Below are 19,813 nucleotides of genomic sequence, written 5' to 3' on the forward strand. Positions count from 1 at the left end.
TATAGATATATTAAAGGGAGTTTATTAAGGAGAATTGGCTCACATGATTACAAGGCAAAGTCCCACAGTGGGCCGTCTGCAAGCTGAGGAAGAAGCCAGTAGTGGCTCAGTCTGAGTCCAAAAGCCTCAAGAGTGGGGAAGCCCACAGTGCAGACTTCAGTCTGTGGCTGAAAGCCCAAAAGCCTCAGGCCAGCCACTGGTGTTAAGTCCAAGAGTCCAAAGAACCTGGAGTCTCATGTCCAAAGGCAGGAGGAATGGATGGAGGCATCCAGCACAGGAGAGAAATGAAAGCCAGAAGACTCTGCAAGCCAGCTCAGCCCACTTCTTTCCCCTGCTTTGTTCTAGCTACCCTGGCAGCCAACTGGATGGTCCCAACCCACATTGAGGGTGAGTCTTCTTCTCCCAGTCCACTGACTCGAATGTTAATCTCCTCTGGCAACACCCTCTCAGACACACCCAGAAACAATACTTAGCTATCTAGGCATCCTTTAATCCTATCAAATTTATACCTAATATTAACCATCACATCCTAGAATTTAGAATTTTCTTAAGAACATTGAATGACCCTTGCCTAGGGTTGTATCTGTGCTGTGGCTGAAGTCTGTTTTAGACTCCCTCCTGGCCTAAAGAATTTTCCTTCAATGCATTGAAAAATGTTAATCCCACAAACTAGAAACCAAGACTTTCGCAAAATCAAAACATCATTGAGAAGGTGGGTGTGAGGAAATCAAGCCTTTATCTTTAGATATATTCCATTCCTAGGTGTTAAAAACACTAATATTAAAAAGTGGTATGGATCTCCACCTACCCTCTGGTAATTTGCAGTTATTGCCCTTTGATCATGTAAAGCAACTGAGATCATTCGCTCCTGACTTCACGTCACTAATCTGTATCCTTCAGTTTTTGCTCCAAGTGTTGCTTCTTCTGAGTGCCGAGTGCTGCCCAGTACCTAGATTGATCTCTCTCTCTCTCTCTCTGTCTCTCAGTATCCAACCAATCCCAAGCTGTATTACCTCTTTACCATCTTTGGGAAAGTGGACCAGTATCCAGGCTTGGATAAGCCAAGGAAAAATACTAAGGAACTGCTTAAAGCTCTAGTAGTTCTTCTACTTTGCTGTTTTTGGCTTTGGCCATCTAAAGCAAAGTTCCTTGGATTGGTTGACAGTGAGATACTCTCTAGATTCTTGTGTCTCTTTTTCGTAGGACCACCTAAAATGTGTCATCCATTGTGTAACGAGTTCTTGACCAAAGAAAAGAAATCTGAAGGTCTTCGGACTCTGTCATCTTCCTTGTTTGCCACTCTTTGGATTGTAATTTGAAGAGAAAAAAAATCTTCCTTGTTTTCTTGCAAAAATGTTGGATGCTGAGTAGTTGGCAAGAACAGTAACTTCAGCTAGAAAATGCTGGAAACAATTTAACAAGCAGAAATGATTAACTCAGAAATCATCGACAGAACTCCACCAACCCCATTTTTAAATTTCTGTTTAAACATTTCCCAAATTATTTGCACATTCTTCTTTTGGCTGTAAGACATTATTTTCTCTATGCTAGCTAATAGTTTTCCAGATAATTTCTATTCCCTTGACTTGTTCTTATGTTAAATCCTCAAAATTAAGGGCTTTCCGCTCAAAAATCAGATATAGGAAAGAAGTGTTTAATGAAATGATTTCACTTTTTTCTGAAAGTATTGACGTGAAGTATTAAAAGCATCATCTGATAGAAAAAGAAGGTACTTGCCAAATATTATATCGGCCTTTATAGAGCACTAGTAACAGACACTAGTAACTCAAAGTCTTTTGTTTCCTAATTTATTCTTTTCCTAATAGGCCACGTAGCAGACACTGAAGGTTCTACGTAACAAAGGTCCTACAAGTAAATTGTGAAAATGCCTTACTGGATGGTGTTTCTAGAATACAGAAGGTCTTATTTCCTTAATGCAAGATGCTTAGGGAAGTCACTCTCAAGTCACCAGAAATCTACTAAAGCACCACTTGCTGGAAAATGGAATGTGCTTTGGAAGTACAACAGTGCTCTTGCAAGCACCTTCCTAACCATAACAATAATAAGAGCAACACTGATCAAATATGTACCATGTTTCAGCCACTGTACTAAGTGCTTTGGGTACATTACCTCATTTAATCTTCATATCAAGCCTAGAAGATAGTTTCCACTATTTTTCCCATTTTACAGGGGAATAACTTGAGGATCAATTTGTTGTAAGGAAGTTTATTTATCACAAGTGGTAAAGAAATTTTTCCAAGGTCATACAGTCCTTACGTGGGGAAGCTATACTCAAAGCTGATGTTCATCACCACTACAGGATAGTGCCTTCTCAGCAAGAACTACTCTAACAGTGCTAAGAGGAGAAATGGGCAAGGTGGTAAGAGCCAGAATATCTGTTGTTGATGTTGCAGATTCAGCTCTGAACTTATGACCCTAAAATGATCTCCAACCTCAGCTGCCTGAGATGCCTTCAGCATATGTGATCATGTGAAAGCTATGTTATATGTATTATTTTTACTACCTCTTCTGCATCCAGATAGGTAGATTTTTTTCCTCTAGAAAAAAAACAATCACATGAACACAAAAGAAAAAAAACAGAAAAGAACTAAGACAAAAAAACAGGGAGATCTTAGCAGAACCAAGGCAGATTAGATTATATTAGCCTTGAAAACGGTGATAGCAATCAGTGATGTTGAACCTGAAATAATTTAAATAATTATCAGCAACTTACCAGAGCTACGTTAGTGGACCACTGGGATCTCTCTTATTTGGGTCTCAGTCTTCCATAAAGTAAAGGGACTATAATTGTCCATCTTCAAGGTTCCTTCTAATTGTGACTCATGTATAACCCCTTGACTCTTTTAGGAGATTTCTGGCAGTTAATGTCAATACTACCCTTCATATTGCCTCTGAGTTAGCTTAGGTAAGGTCCTTAAATACCCAATGACTTATACTCTGAGGCTTCTAAACTGGTATGTGGACCTTGGTGGTTGCAACTTCACCCAAATCCTCATTCTGTGTTGTGCTGTCCTTAATTTAGAGGGCAAAAGATTTCAAACTCAATTGTTTCTTGTTAAATTCAACTCTTGGAGCTCCACCTGTCATAAATACAACCCCATTTCCCACGTACTCAATTACTTCTGTTTCTCGAATCCATCATTCATCCCAGATATTTAGTGCCTAATGTATTTCAGATATAGTTCTACATAATAGGGATAGAGCAGTGTATGAAACAAAGTACCTACCTTCATAGGACTTATTCTGAGGAGGTAGGAGGGGAGACAAATGATGTATTACTCAGATATAGTCTAAGTTATTATAACAAATAAGTCTTTTAAAACAGTGGCTTGAATAAGATACAAGTTTATTTATCTCTAATGTAACAGTCTAGGGCTAACAAAGCAGTTCTGCCATCCTCATCGCAGGGCTTCTGCCTCTGGGTCCAAAGTAGTTGCCCCAATTCCTGCCATCACATCTGCACCCCAGCCAGTGCAGAGGGTAAGAGGGCAAGGGCAACATATACATATTCTTTTTTACAGCACAAACTAGAAGTAATATATACAACTTCCATTCACATCTCATTGGCCCCAAACTTTGAACAAACCCAGATGCAAGAGAAGCTGGTAAATTAGCCTTTAATTGAGAAGCCATGCGCCCAGAAAGCAGGGAGTTAAAGTATACAAGGAAAGATCATTTTTATGGATATCAGTCTCATTCAGAAATAAACAAGTAAATAAATACATTAGTATTCAGATGGCATATGGAGAAAAATTAAGAAAGTTATGAGAGGCCGGGCACAGTGGCTAACACCTATAATCCCAGCACTTTGGGAGGTCAAGGAGGGTGGATCACAAGGTCAGGAGATCGAGACCATCCTGACTAACACAGTGAAACCCCATCTCTACTAAAAATACAAAAAATTATCCGGGTCTGGTGGCAAACACCTGTAGCCCCAGCTACTCGGGAGCGGAGGTTGCAGTGAGCTGAGATTGCACCACTGCACTCCAGCCTGGGCAACAGAGTAAGACTCCATCTCAGGAAAAAAAAAAAAAAGGTTATGAGATAAGGAATACCAACAAGTGAGGAAAGAAGAGGAGGGGGCTTGTTATCTTACCTAAGATGTTCAGGGAAGACCTCAATGATAGTTGGTAAGGTAACTTCTGAGCAGAAGCTTACAATAAATTAGGAAGCCAGTCATGCAAATATCTAGGGAAGAGCCTTTTGAGAAGAGGAAATAGCAAGTGCAAACATCCTGAGATAGAAGGGCCTTGATGTAGTCAAGGAAGTACAAGGAGAAAATTATGATGAAATGGAGCAAACTAGGGAGTAGTAAGAGAGAAGGTCAGAGAAGTGAATGTGGGCCTTGATACTGAAGCCATCGGAGGGTTTTCTGTTGGGGAGGAGTAAGGGAATGATATGATCTGATTTATGTTTCAAAAAGTGTACTCTAGCTGCTTTGTGGGAAATACAGGAGGGAGAGAGCAGAATCAAGGAGGCCATTTAAAAAGCCACTGCAAATATTCAACATGTGGAAGCTTGGAGCAGGGAAACAGTGGTGAAGGTGGTGAGATGTGGTTAGATGCTGGACATATTTTGAGTCAAGAGGATTTTCTGATAAATTGCATATGGAAAATAAGAAAAAGCTTATTCACTCACCACTCTAATAGTCACACCAGTCTATAATCCCAGCACTTCAGGAAGCCAAGGCAGGTGGATCACTTGAGCCCAGGAGTTCAAGACCAACCTGGGCAACATAATGAGACCCCATCTCTACCAAAAAACTCTAAAAATTAGCCAGGCATGGTGGCATGCACCTGTAGTCCCAGCTACTCAGGAAGCTGAGGTGGAATGATCACCTGAGCCTGGGAGGTCAAGGCTGCAATGAACTGTAATCATGCCACTGCACTCCAGACTGGGTGACAGAGCAAGACCCTGTCTGGAAGAAAAAAAAAAGGGGCGGGCATGGTGGTTCACACCTATAATCCCAGCACTTTGGGAGGCAGAGACAGGCAGATCACCTGAGATTGGGAGTTCAAGACCAGCCTGGCCAAAATGTGAAACCCCACTTCTACAAAAATATAAAAATTAGCTGGGCATGATGGCTGCCATGTGTAATCCCAGCTACTCGGGGGGTTGAGGCAGGAGAATCACTTGAACCCGAGAGACAAAGGATGCAGTGAGCTAAGATTATGCCACTGTACTCCAGCCTGGGTGACAGAGTGAGACTCCATCTCAAAAAAAAGAAGGAAGAGGGAGGGAGAGAGAAAAGAAATAATAATCACACCCCAAGAAAAGACAGCCTCAAGAAAATCAAGCTACGACCATGGTGAACAATGCTCCAAGGGTTTTGTGATGCTGTAAGCTGAGTATGATGGGCATAAATTGTTTTGCACTCTGCAGGTAGGAAGGTGGGATAGCCAAAGCTGTTCAATATAATATTAAAAAATAAAATCTCGATTGAAGTAAAATAGAAGTTTTGTTTTTTTTTTTTTTTTTTTTTTTTTTTTTTTGAGACGGAGTCTCGCCGTGTCGCCCAGGCTGGAGTGCAGTGGCGCGATCTCGGCTCACTGCAAGCTCCGCCTCCCGGGTTCACGCCATTCTCCCGCCTCAGCCTCCGAGTAGCTGGGACTACAGGCGCCCGCCACCACGCCCGGCTAGTTTTTTGTATTTTTAGTAGAGACGGGGTTTCACCGTGTTAGCCAGGATGGTCTCGATCTTCTGACCTCGTGATCCACCCGCCTCGGCCTCCCAAAGTGCTGGGATTACAGGCTTGAGCCACCGCGCCCGGCCTAGAAGTTTTCTTAAGAGATATATTAAAGTAAATGGAAATGTTACAACCTGGATGAGAGGTAAGGAATTAATAACCTCTAATCACAGAATAAAAATGGAATGATTGAGAATTCCATCTACCCAAATCAGACAACTAAAAAGTTGAAAGAGGTTACAGTAAAAATTGGGTAAAACTAAATCTTAAAAAAAAAAAAAAAAAAATTCCAGAGGATACGTGATATACTCGTCACAAAGAAAATTCCAGTTGAATCTTATGGACTTGAGGAATGGATACCTTTGTGTCTCCATCACTTAGCACAATAACTGGTACCATGTAAGTTCTCACAGAATTTTCCTGAACTCTCCAACCAGAGGCAACCTTTCACTCTCAATTCACATAACATTTCCTTCTTACTCCTCTTTTGGGAATAACACATCTTGCTTTAATTGTATTTATCTTTATGCCAGTTTAATTCTCTCTTTTAGATTCATTTACCTCTTTGTATCCTCTAGCTCATTATTTTTTCAAAATAAAATGGATTCAAATAAAAAATTATTAAAGAGGTAAAGTAAAAGAAAATATTAAAACCTGGCTGAGGGGCAAAAATTATATGTTCAACATATATTTGATAATACATACTGAGAAAACACAGCCTACTTTTACTTTTCAAAAGTTTGTTCATGTTGACATTGTGGGACCTAGAAGTTTTATCAAGTTTTCTATTTTTGCCAAGTCATATGATCTGTTACAGTTCAGCTAGAGTTAACTAAATGTAGAAAAAAAAAAACAAAAAACTTCCATAATATCTAGTAATTCTCCAAAACAAGCTTGTTCCTTCCTTGTTGAACACTGACATTCTTTGATAACTCTAACTTTATCCCACAGAGGTCATGTACTTATTTCCCATATGTTGTCCTATGCTTAAATTCCAAATTCAGTTGCATTGACTTTTAGAACAGCTTTAGGAACTGCACCTAGTTTTAAAATACATTATTTGTCTACAAATTATGACAAAAGATTAAACTGTAAAGATTTCTACACATACTCCAACTGATTCACCAATCCTTGAAAAGATTATGTAACCAATCTCAATGCCCTGACCCAGGCCAAGCCCATTTCTACATGTGCAGTGTTCTCTGGATCTGATATTTAAAGCCCCTTATCCTGATACTACATACCTTTTTTGTCTTCTGGAATGCGCCTCTCTTCTCATCCTTTTTCAAGGCACTAGAAAAGCAGACCATTTCTCCAGCACCTCAAACCACGGTGAGAAAGCTCCACTCGAATCTCATCATTTTGGCTACGTAGATACATTGGCTCAAGGGAAGATGCCAAGTGTAGTACTCTACCATTCTGAGGATTTTTGAATCTGTAACAGTTGTGTCAACTGGGCCAATAATTATGAAGTGCAATAATCAAGAGTATCCATGCTGGCCGGGCGCAGTGGCTCATGCCTGTAATCCCAGCACTTTGGGAGGATGAGGTGGGCAGATCACGACCGTGGTCAGGAGATCAAGACCATCCTGGCTAACATAGTGAAACCCCGTCTCTACTAAAAATACAAAAACAAAATTAGCCGGGCATGGTGGTGGGCACCTGTAGTCCCAGATACTCGGGAGGCTGAGGCGGGAGAATGGCGGGAACCCAGGAGGCAGAGCTTGCAGTGAGCTGAGATCATCCACTGCGCTGCACTCCAGCTGGGGCGACAGAGTAAGACTCCATCTTAAAAAAAAAAAAAAAAAAAAGTATCCATGCTAAAGAAGAAAAAAAGTTAGAAAAAAGGTAGAGAAAAATATTTACTGGAGTATTTGAACCCACCACTCTCAGATCAATTTTCTAGTGTTCTGTTGACTGAGCAACCAGTCAACAAACTTTCACTGAGAAGGTATTTTATAGTAGGCATTGGGATAGCCTTTGTGGACTACCAAGAAGCATATGTCTCTAAAAGAAGACAAACAAGAAAATGTAAAAACAAGAAAAAGAAATTGAGGAATAAGGCTACAGTTTACAAAGCTACACAATTGTTCATTGTGCAAGGAGTGAGGCCTTAAGAAAAGACTTCCCTGTGAACTACAATGAGATGAAAAGGTTTCTCAGAGTGAGATTTGAACAAGAGTTTAAAGAACTGACAGACTGATAATAAGTTTCAGGTAGTCTAGAGGACTGAGTACTAAAACTCAGAACAATGTAATAAAAGCACAGAAGAGAAAGTTAGGATGTTTTACATGACGGTAGAACATTTAGGCTAAGCTGGAGGACTTGGGAGAACAAGTGAAGAAGGTAAGTTTTGGTTAGATAATAGGTGGCCTTTAGTTTCAGGATGAGGATTTGGAAGTTAATCTTTTGGTCGATGGGTAATAAATGATGGTATTTGTGTAGTTGAGCCAGTTGACAATGCTTTAACAACTTCAAAAGGCCCTGAAAGACATGGTCCTAATCCATAGGAAAAAATGAACTCCTGACTCCAGGACCCTAAGCTAGGAGGAGATTGGATAGACTCTCTTATGGCCCAACTGTATAGAAAATAGACCACTTCGGCCATCTCACTTATTGAGTAACCTTTCCTACCAGAAAATGCGCTATATATTATTTCTTTTCTTTCAATGGAAATTTTGGATTCTCAGTTATCTTTCCCTGACCTCTTGTCTGGTGATCAGAAAAAGATGACTAAACTGGGAATCTTAATTTTCTAGTGGAAAAAAAATCATGTATACCACATTTTATATAACTTTTTTTTTTTTTTTTTTTTTTTGAGACGGAGTCTCACGCTGTCGCCCAGGCTGGAGTGCAGTGGCGCGATCTGGGCTCACTGCAAGCTCCGTCTCCCGGGTTCACGCCATTCTCCTGCCTCAGCCTCCTGAGTAGCTGGGACTACAGGCGCCCACCACCGCACCCAGCTAATTTTTTGTACTTTTAGTAGAGACGGGGTTTCACCGTAGTCTCGATCTCCTGACCTTGTGATCCGCCCGCCTCGGCCTCCCAAAGTGCTGGGATTACAGGCGTGAGCCACCGCGCCCGGCTATGTAACTTTTAATTGGGTGTAAATTTGAACTCCAACATCATAAAAATTATTAGTAAAATTCATTTTAAGCACAAAGTTGTTAATTCCCCCAAGATTTATCAAGAATGGCTTAATTTCAAAGGCTGTCAAGTTAATTATAAACTAAGATTTTCCAGTTGCACCAAGGGCACATTTTATTTGGCAAAAGAAGCATCCACTGGCTTTTGTCAGGATGAGTCTTGAGTTATACAAGTTTTGAACTGAGAGGTCTTCAGAAATTCATCCCACATATTAACTGTGGCCTTCTCTACACCACAAATTCCCCTCCACTCATCCTCAAATTGTTTCCTTTCTCAGAACATCTGTGACACAAAGACTGTGACACACCCACAGGTCGATTAACCTGAGTACCCAACACCTATTAAAACATCCACACTCCTGAGAACACTAAAAACCAACCACCTCCTCAGGTCCCACCTCCAGTCTAGCTGAATCAGGAAACCTCAGGATAAGCACCTGGAAGCGGGTTTAACAAGCGCAAAGGTGATTCTTATAATTGGGAAAGTTTGTTACAGAACCAAGACACGGTCCTTGCCCTGGAGGAGGTATTTTCCTGTGGAGAAGGACCTGTAAACAGCCTATGAAGTGCTCAGCTTTCACCAAGAACAAAAACATGGACTGGTAGGGTTAAGGAAAAGTTTGATTGATATGAGGATTAAATCCTGAAGATTAGGGATGTCTTTGGGCGCTGGGGTCTCTCAATCGCCAAAGATCGACATTATAGGATAGGTAGCTTTGTCCCCCCGGCCTGTCCTGTGCCTCATGCTTAGCACTCCCGGCCTCTGCCCATTGGATACTTGTAGCACCCCACCTGACAACCCAAAACATCTATAGATATTGCCAAATACTCCACAGGGGGTGGGGGCAGTGGCAATATATCTCCCTGATTGAAGTCACTGGAATGGAAGTTAGGGGAGGATGGCTAAGTCAGGACTTGCAAAAAGGCTTAGGGACGAAAGCACATGGCTATATTCGACAAAGTTTGTGACAGACGCCTCTAGGTATATGTTTAAGGAAAACAGATTAAAACACTAAGAAATAGAGGTTGGACTGAGGGTTTCTCATCTGTATAGGAAATCTCATCTCGTTCATTACTTTCAGAAACGAAAAGGAAAACGACTTTGGAGATACAGGTTAAATGTTGAAGGGGTGGGAAACCACCCCGTGCCTCCCCTCCCTCCCTCCCTCCAAAACATCCCAGAACCATAGTCAAACCTTTCTAATCTCTTAGTACAGGTAACTAGCAACTCAGTGTAAGACTGGGCGAGGATGACGGAGGGCCAACTCATTACAGGATTACAAGAAACTCCTTAGTCCTAAACCCGAATGCATCCGTGACCATGGTCACAATCCCCACCTGACCAAAAGCTATCCAACGCTCTGACAAGTGTTTACAGCTGCTATCTCGATTACTGAAGTGGCTCTGAAAAGAGCCTTTGGGGTAAGGTGGTTGATCTATTGCGTCCCTTGCACACCCTTACTTCGAGCTGGTGTACTTGGTGACCGCCTTGGTGCCCTCGGACACGGCGTGCTTGGCCAGCTCGCCGGGCAGCAGCAGGCGCACGGCCGTCTGGATCTCGCGGGACGTGATGGTGGAGCGCTTGTTGTAGTGCGCCAGGCGGGACGCCTCTCCTGCGATGCGCTCGAAGATGTCGTTGACGAAGGAGTTCATGATGCCCATGGCCTTGGACGAGATGCCGGTGTCGGGGTGGACCTGCTTCAGCACCTTGTACACGTAAACGGAGTAGCTCTCCTTGCGGCTGCGCTTGCGCTTCTTGCCGTCCTTCTTCTGCACTTTCGTAACAGCCTTTTTGGAGCCCTTCTTGGGAGCAGGAGCGGATTTTGCTGGATCCGGCATTTTTGCGCGAAAAATGCAACAGAGACTGAAAGAAGTAATTCCCGACTACCACAAAACGGGCTGGTTACGCGCTACTTATAGAGCTTGTATGCAAATGAGGACTCACAAAGTGCTGCGTTTTTATTGGTTAACTTACAATGGTGTCGTCATAGGGGGTGGAGTCTATGTAAATAATAGATTCTGGTCGTGCTTCCTTAGTGGTCACTGGAACAAAAGTCTTGTTATCCAATCAGAATGGTCCATTTCACACTAGCCAGTTTTAAGCTAGGTGAAGCGATACTTTCAACGGCTAGGGGTTTTTTCTTGGTTTTCACTTTCCATCACAGACTTGCATACGGAAGAAATCTTAACGCCAGCTAGACAAGTTAACTCTTCCCTTGTTTTTGCATTTTTATTCTATACTTTGTGGAAATTTTGTTCTCTTCCTTGAAATAATACCTCAGCCCATATATTTTAAAAAATCGCCAGGTATTTACTCCTGCCCGCTTAAATTACTATTCTGGCTTGGGCACCGCCTGTAGTATGCAATGAGGAAGATGCTGAGCTTTAATTAAACTTATACACTTCTTAAATAAACCAGGAAACGGGTTTATAATTTTTAAGGGACTCGCCCCACCCTTACACTTATAATCTTCCACATCTCGAAACTCCCCACATTGTCTCTTGCCGCCATGCAAAACTTGACCCACAGAATTGGGAGCCAGAGCTCTGGCCTTAAACCAGCGTGAAAAGGCAGGCTCGGCCGGAACCACAAGGACCATGCCTCTGTGGCTTTTTCTACCGCCAGCCAACTCGCGGCTGGGCTTTGGGTTCTGTAACGTCACCCACCACTACGAGTGCCCTTGGCCCCTGACCGGTGCGCAAAGCAGACACACGCCAGATGGAGAGCCAGTACAGCTGCTCTTGATGAAAACGGCAGTGGCTCTGAAAAGAGCCTTTAGATCGACCACTTAAAAATATGCCTTAGGCCCGCTCCCCGCGGATGCGGCGGGCCAACTGGATGTCCTTGGGCATGATGGTCACGCGCTTGGCGTGGATGGCGCACAGGTTCGTGTCTTCGAACAGCCCCACCAGGTAGGCCTCGCTGGCCTCCTGCAGCGCCATCACGGCAGAACTCTGGAAGCGCAGGTCCGTCTTAAAGTCCTGCGCGATCTCGCGTACCAGCCGCTGGAAGGGCAGCTTGCGGATCAGCAGCTCCGTGGACTTCTGGTAGCGCCGGATCTCCCGCAGGGCCACGGTGCCGGGCCGGTAGCGGTGCGGCTTCTTCACCCCGCCTGTGGCCGGCGCGCTCTTGCGGGCAGCTTTGGTGGCCAGCTGCTTCCTCGGGGCCTTGCCGCCGGTCGACTTGCGGGCAGTCTGCTTAGTACGGGCCATGCTGTATCATTGTTATGAGAGAGGCCAGGCAGTCTTATTTATAGACATAGCTTCGTCTTGATTGGGCATGAAAAGGAAATTTTCAAAATTGTTATCTCATTGGTTAAAATTCAATCCTATTTACCGGGGTGGAAGATTGTTCTGCTAATCTTTCTTCCCTTATTATTTCCCCCTTTCCCGATTCTTTTCTGTAATTTTATCGATCACGGGTTGTTTTTGAAACGTTTCCGTTAAATTGGTGTAACTTTTGTGAAAGCAATGTGTAAAGCGTTTTGCATCCCATTTTAACAGATTTTTTTTTCTCAGAATTCAACTATGGCCTTCTATGAGCTATCAGCCTCTGTTTCAGGTTACCTGTTACTGTAGCTCTTCTACCATAACTAACATTTATTTCACGTCTGGCATTTTGCTCAGCAAGTTAGATGCATTATGTACCATGGATGACCAAAGCTTAGCAAAAAAAATATGTAACTGAAGGAATGAAAAGATTGAACTTATTTATTTGACCTCCCAACCCAGCCAAAGCCACTTCATCTGGGTAGTGTGCTGACCTATATTGACCTGATATTAGAGTCTCTGCCTTCCTTTAGTCTTTTCTGCCTGCGATGTGGTTCCCTCTTCCTCATCCTCACGTCAATGACCAGTTAGGTCTTGCAGATGATAAACTTCTAAATCGAAGAAGGACAACACCAGAAATATTCATTTCTCCTTTACAATGTAGAATAGTTTGTAAATAAGTGCTTATTAGCCAGATTAAAAGTTAAAGTTTCAAAGCAAATTATTCATCAATTGCTGACTTGCAAACATTTTATTCAGTAAAGTGTTTTATAATGCTTAAAAGTTTAATATTTTTTTCTGTTCTCTATGAAGAGAGTAAAGATGCTTTGCTTTTTCAATTTCATGTGCTTTGAAGTATGTATTGTTCAGAACAGTAAATATCATAATGGTTATATAGAAGTAACTGATAGTTAAAAGTTGTAGTGGTTAATATAAAACTTTTAATCATATGCTTATTTTACTTAAAAATCATTACAAGCTATAAAAACTCAAACCTGAGAAAAGCAGGCCCGAAAAGCTTAAAACTTACTTTGATAGTGTCATTATGAACTATCTTCCTACTGAAGTAAAAGTAAAGTAAAAGTGATTTTAAGGGGACTTCCTGAACACTAAACACAATGTAGAAGTCTGTTAGCTTAATTAATATCTTCAAGAGTCTCTCATGGGCAAAAGCATCTTCCTCTAGAGAGATCTAAAATGTACAAAAGTGTAACTGATGTGAACAAATGTTATTGCTCTCTGTGGTCGTTTTGTAATAATGCCTTACAGACAGCAGGTACTACTCAGTGTTTAAAGTTCTTCTGCATATACTTTATCATTTAATCCCTACTCTGTGAAATAGGTGTTACTTTTCTCACTTTACAGATAAGAAAACTGAGTCTCAGAGAAATTATGGCTTGTCCTGGGTAAGTAACAAAGCCTGTGTAATATTCTAAAGCAAAAGAATGAAACTGTAATGATGAAACTTTCTATTTCATTAGGCTTAGAGGATACCTTTTTTTTTTTTTTTTTTCTTTTGAGACAAAGTCTCACTCTGTCACCCAGGCTGGAGTACAGTGGTGGGATCTCTGCTCACTGCAACCTCTGCCTCCTGGGTTCAAGCGATTCTCCTGTCTCAGCCTCCTGAATAGCTGGGACTACAGGCGCAAGCCAACACCCCCAGCTTATTTATTTATTTATTTATATTTTTACTAGAGACAGGGTTTCACCATATTGGTCAGGCTGGTCTCAAACTCCTGACCTCAGGTGATCCACCCTCCTTAGCCTCCCAAAGTGCTTGGGTTACAGGCGTGAGCCCCACGTACCCAGCCAGTACATTTTAAAGCACAAAAGCATTTTCCCACCATGCAATCACACCATCTAGTATTTCTCAAACATCTACACCCAACTCTTCCCATCAGAAGGGAACACTACCCCATGGAATCTGGATGATAGCCCAAAGCAGCCCACCCAAGCATCCCATTTCTTTGCAATATACTTTCTCTATGATGTATGCACTCTTGACCATAATGTATAGATGTGTTCATTTAAATAAGAAAAGGGCATTCAATCAGAAGAGTAAACTTCTAATGGCTATAGGTATCATTTCTCAGAATAAAACAATCAGATGTATAGTTGCCTTCGAAGTCATCTTTAAGAACAGAATTCAGATCAATTGTTAGTTCAATTTCACCTAGTCCCCACATTGGACACCAGAGTGACATTTCTGTGAAAGGTCTCAACTCACCACTATATCAGAAGCAGCTTTATGGTGCAAAAGAAGCTCTGCTTTTCTGGAGTTGTAACATAGAGGGAATATTCCTCCTAAAATTTTTGAACTGTCCTTCAGCAGAAATTATAAGGGTGTGCAGCTTGAATACTGAGAACTGGAATTTCATTAGGTAGCACGGGGGAATAGACAAGAGAAGATTAAAATTTACCTAACAAGAAATAAACAGGCAAAAGAAAATATTAATAAATGAATTATTAGGTACATAATATTTTGTATGTACATGTGTTTACTTTTAATACAAAAGTAACGGACTAAGTTAAGATAGATGTTCCAATAAGATAGTTTATGTTTCATTTTTGGCTTCAAGTACCCTCAGGGTTACAAGTATCATAAGCTGAGACCAGCTGAATTGTTGGTTTGTGGGTTGGTGTGCCTGATTTGATTTTTCTCTTGAATGGTCTGCAGCCCTGGACCAAGTTGAGGAACACTTGAGAGTGTCAGCTTTTTTCCTTACCCCATTATAAGTTAAACGCATTCCTTAAATATCCTGCTCATTTGATAAAACTTGGCACAGCACCCTTCTCCTTTCTACTGGTCCCTAATACTACCTGTACTCTACAACTCAAATTTTTTACAATTTCTGCCTTTATTATCTAACATATTCCACTGGATTATGTGTTACAGGAAAGGGGTCCCGATCCAGACCCCTAGAGAGGGTTATTTGATATCCGGCAAGAAGGAATTCAGGACCAGTCCATAAAGTGAAAGCAAGTTTATTAGGAAAGTAAAGGAATAAAAGAATGCTACTCCGTAGAGAGAACAACTCTGACGGATGCTGGTTGCCCATTTTTATGGTTATTTCTTGATTATATGCTAAACAGCGGTGGGGTGGTGGGCCACGCCTTTAATCCCAGCTACTCCGGAGGCTGAGACAAGATCACTTGAACCCAGGAGGCAGAGGTTGCAGTGAGCTGACATCGCGCCGCTGCACTCCAGCCTGGACCGAGAATCCGTCCCCCGCACCCCGCCACCCGCAAAAAATCACTGCCAGTAAGGAACAAACAGCCAAGACGAAGAAGTACTGAGATGTAAAGAGATGTAAAACAGGCCGGGTGCGGCGGCTCACGCCTGTAATCCCAGCAATTTGGGAGGCCGAGGCGAGCGGATTACGAGGTCAGGAAATCGAGACCATCCTGGCTAACACGGTGAAATCCCGTCTCTACTAAAAATATAAAAGAAAAGAAACTAGCCGGGCGTGGTGGCAGGTGCCTGTAGTCCCAGCTACTTGGGAGGCTGAGGCAGGAGAATGGTGTGAACCCGGGAGGCGGAGCTTGAAGTGAGCCGAGATCTCGCCACTGCACTCCAGCCTGGGTGACAGTATGAGACTCCGTCTCAAAAAAAAAAAAAAAAAAAGATGTAAAGTAATGTGATACATTCTGCGAGAGTTACTAGAGAGTCAGAAAAGGGCAAGAGTGTTTCTTCTCTGCCCTGAAGCAGCCAAGGGAGAAGAAGATATCTGTTGCCAACGCTGGGGTGTTACAGGTGCACACTGCCATGCCCGGCTAATTTTTTGTATTTTAGTAGACACAAGGTTTCACGATGTTGCCCAGGCTGGTCTCAAACTCCTGAGCTCAGGCAATCCACCCGCCTCGCCTCACAAAGTGCTAGGATTACAGGCGTGAGCCACCACGCCCGGCCTATATATGTATATTTTTTCTAACACATACTTTTTCTTGGTGCCAACAATGTTTTAAACACTTTACATGTATGAACTCATTTTATCTTCACAAAACCCTATCATGTAGGTAGTATAAGTATGTCCATTTACAGATTGGGACATGGAGGAATCACAGAGAGGTTAAGAAACTTTCTCATAGTCACACAGTCGGTGCCATATCAGGTTTCAACTCCAGAGTCTCCCTTTAGTCACTATTCAACACTACTAATATCAAAGAAGTAAGATGTTGATGCAGCATTTATAGTAATTTAAAAGATTAGAAATAACCAACAGCCGGGGTATAGTGGCCCATGCTTGTAATTCCAGCAGCTTGGGAGCCCGAGGTGGGCAAGTTTGTTGGGAGCTGGAGACCAGCCTGACGACATGGCAAAACCCTGTTTCTACAAAAAATATAAAAATTAGCTGGACGTGGTGGTGCGTGCACTTGTAGTCTGAGCTACTTGGGAGGCTGAGGTGGGAGGATTGCTGGAGCCTGGGAGATTGAGGCTGCAGGCTGCAGTGAGTTATGATCACACCACTGCACTCCAGCCTGGGCGACAGAGACCCAAAAACAAAACAAAACAACCTCTGACAATGTAGGAATGCTGAAATGAATATTAATTCTAAGTAAAAACTCAACCTATCCCAATTAGCCCAAGACTACTACTTAGTCTACCTAAGCCAAGTTTGTTGACTTGTTACAATGAGGGAGAACACACAACAGAGAAACTGGTGGCAGGGTGATGGGAGGAGGGTGCTCACCAAACAAGTGGAAAATTGGACTTATCATTGATTTTGGGAGAAGAGTGGAGTGTAGTTTTCATAGGCTCAAAGCAAAGCAGGGCTGTGTGAAAGGGTAGGCATAGGATGGGACTTTGAAGTGGATCCAGGGTCTTGTTTCCTTGGAAACTACGAAGTTGAGATAGAGGTGGAATGCTGTGTTCAGAAATCCCTTACTTGAAGTTTTGCACCTGGGTTGAAAATTTTTTTGTGCAAGGTGGCTTAGGTCCTTCACTGGAGAAGGGGGATGCTTCATTGTTGCTGATACGATCTCAAGCAGCCAAAGTTCTGATGGTCTGTGATTTTGAGCACAAGTTTCTCAGTGAATAAGAAAGGAGTGGTCACTCAAAGAGGGGAGTTAAGAGCCTTTATAGCTGTAGCATGCCCTTGGGAGAAGAATGTTTTCTGTTATTTCTAGGCCAGCTTTATCTCTGTTAGTGCAGCCTAATGAATGGCAGAACAGGTTTTGATTTTCTCAGTCCTAGCGAATTTCTGCTTCTCGAAGTGCATGTTAGTGGTAATGTGTTTTATATCTTTCTATCTTATTTTCCCTCCCTTTAATCTATATTTTATTTTATTTAGTTTTTTGAGACGGAGTCTTGCTCTGTCCCCAGGGTAGAGTGCAGTGGTGCGATCTCAGCTCACTGCAACCTCTGCCTCCCGGGTTCAAGCGATTCTCCTGCCTCTTTCTCCTGCCTCAGCCTCCTGAGTAACTGGGACTATAGGCGCGTGCCACCACACCTGGCTAATTTTTGTATTTTTAGTAGAGACAAGGTTTCACTATGTTGGCCAGGCTGGTCTCGATCTCCTGACCTCGTGATCCACCGGCCTCAACCTTCTAAAGTGCTGGGATTACAGGCATAAGCCACCACGCCTGGCCTAACTTATATTTAAAAAATTGAACTTTTCCATGTACTCCTGAACATTAAATAAACATTAAAAACAAACAAACATACAAAACAACAACAACAACCAAAAAGAAAAAAAAACAGGCTGGGCATGGTGGCTCACGCTTGTAATCACAGCACTTTGGAAGGCCGAGGCGGGCAGATCATGAGGTGAGGAGTTCGAGACCAGCCTGACTAACATGGTGAAATCCCATCTGTACTCAAACTACAAAAATTAGCCAGGCATGGTGGTGCATGCCTGTAATCCCAGCTACTCAGGAGGCTGAGGCAGGAGAATCTCTTGAACCATGAGGCGGAGGTTGCAGTGAGCCGAGATCATGCCACTGCACTCCAGCCAGGACGACAGAGCGAAACTCCATCTCAAAAACAAAACAAAACAAACAAACAAACAAAAACCAGAAAAACAAAAACAAAAGAACCTCCCAAAAAAACCACAACTATAAGTTATAATCCATAGTACAATTAATTTACTTGGTAGAGATCATCTTTTCCTTTCATTTTGCCCTTTTATAAGAATAATAAAACGAGAAAATATCACCAATAGTAATTATCATTATGTGAAACTTGTTGCAATTTTTATTTTCCTGTGAATGTGACTAGGAGGCCATGTAATGTATTTCTTTTTTTTCTTTTTATTTTTTTTTTTTCTGAGACAGAGAAAGGCTGTTGCCCAGGCTGGAGTGCAGTGGAGGATCTTGACTCACGGCAAGCTCCGCCTCCAGGTTCATGCCATTCTCCTGCCTCAGCCTCCCGAGTAGCTGGGACTACAGGTGCCCGCCACCCATGTCCGGCTAATTTTTTTTTTTTTTTTTTTTTTTAGTAGAGATGGGTTTTCACCATGTTAACCAGGATGGTCTTGATCTCCTGACCTGTGATCCACCCGCCTCAGCCTCCCAGAATGCTGGGATTACGGGCATGAGCCACAGCGCCTGGCCAATGTAAATGTATTTCTTACTGTAGACTGAGGTCAGGAGAGTGGGCTGTACTGTACACATATTGATATTATTTGTGTCTATTTCATGTATCACTCTCTCCTGAAGCATCTAATCTAATACAAAAAAAAAAGCAAAACACAAAACCTAAGCCCAAATTCCACCTTGGCCATGTTTTAGCCCAGTAACTCACATTCCCCAGTGTCTAATCTTTACCAGAAACTTACTTATCTGTAAAATAGGGTAAAAGCCTTTTCTTCTTTCCAGGGTTGTTGTGGACTCAAACGAGAGGCTGTTAGTGAAAGGTTTCTGTGAATTATAAAGCTCCTAGGAACTCAGTTATTCCTGCTAGCTTGGCCACATAGTCTAGAAGAATCTCTACATAATTAGCATCTAGAGATTAGATAATTTACCCATTATTTTCCACGTGCTTGTCTATTTCCCAGCATGATGGTAACATTTCCCAGGGAAAGATTTAGAATATATATTCTATGAATTAATGTTTATCATAAAAATAATGAAATTGCTAATAACTATTAATTTATTGTCATGTTGAGACTCTGCTCTAAGTACTTTGTATGGACTGTATAGCAATTTATCCCTGCACTAATCCTATGAGGTATGTGTATTTATTGTTACTGTTTTACAGATATTGAAACTAAGACACTGAGCCTCTATTTTAGCCTCATGTCTTCTTTCCTTCCAGCTTTCCCCAGGCAAGTAAAGGCAGGCCACAGTCTGCCAGCCGCCCAACCATTCAGGCTTTTCATTATTATAAGAGGTATCTGGTCAAGGACCACCACCATCTTCCTGTCCTGCCCCGTGAGTTCCCCAAGTGGAGACACAGCCTGTTCCCCAACACCTACACTCATGAACACAGGAGGGTTGGTCAAAATTGCACAGCTTTCATGCTTAGTTTTATACTCAGGTGTAAGTGACTGATAGAAGGGCCTTTTGGAGGTAGAGAGTGCACAGGCTCTGAAGAGGCAAGACCAGGGGAAGTCTGGACCTGCTTCCAGAGTGTCCTCCCACAAGGCTTAGTGCTCAGGACCTGTAGTGGGTTGAATATGTTCCCTAAAGTTCATGTCTGTATTCTCCTTGAGAGCCTTTAGAGGGAGCATGGTACTTTCTTTCAGACTTC

The 19,813-nt window shown here is 42.4% G+C and overlaps 2 protein-coding genes across 6 annotated transcripts in view; both read right to left on the reverse strand.

Annotated features, from left to right (window-relative positions):
* The window catches only part of LOC112618741 (histone H2B type 2-F-like), a 30,358-nt gene extending 19,622 nt beyond the window's left edge, over nt 1-10,736 (reverse strand). For 2 of the 5 annotated variants that reach the window (XM_025376187.1, XM_025376171.1), the window contains exon 1: nt 10,316-10,736. In XM_025376187.1, coding sequence (XP_025231972.1) covers nt 10,316-10,692 — 377 coding nt within the window. In that variant the 5' untranslated portion in view covers nt 10,693-10,736. Of the gene's footprint in view, nt 1-6; nt 1,404-7,677; nt 7,695-10,049 lie in introns of those variants that run through there. The other 3 variants (XM_025376178.1, XM_025376196.1, XR_003118121.1) reach the window with 3 other exon arrangements.
* On the reverse strand, nt 10,353-12,066 carry LOC112618776 (histone H3). The gene is made up of 2 exons (XM_025376249.1): nt 11,655-12,066; nt 10,353-10,679 (listed from the first exon to the last, which is right to left on the reverse strand). Exon 1 carries the CDS (start codon nt 12,064-12,066, stop codon nt 11,656-11,658), a length of 411 nt encoding a protein of 136 aa, XP_025232034.1. The 3' UTR covers nt 10,353-10,679; nt 11,655.
* Nucleotides 12,067-19,813: the final 7,747 nt, after the last annotated feature.

Source organism: Theropithecus gelada, chromosome 1, assembly GCF_003255815.1.
Source record: "Theropithecus gelada isolate Dixy chromosome 1, Tgel_1.0, whole genome shotgun sequence".
NCBI classification, from domain to species: domain Eukaryota; kingdom Metazoa; phylum Chordata; class Mammalia; order Primates; family Cercopithecidae; genus Theropithecus; species Theropithecus gelada.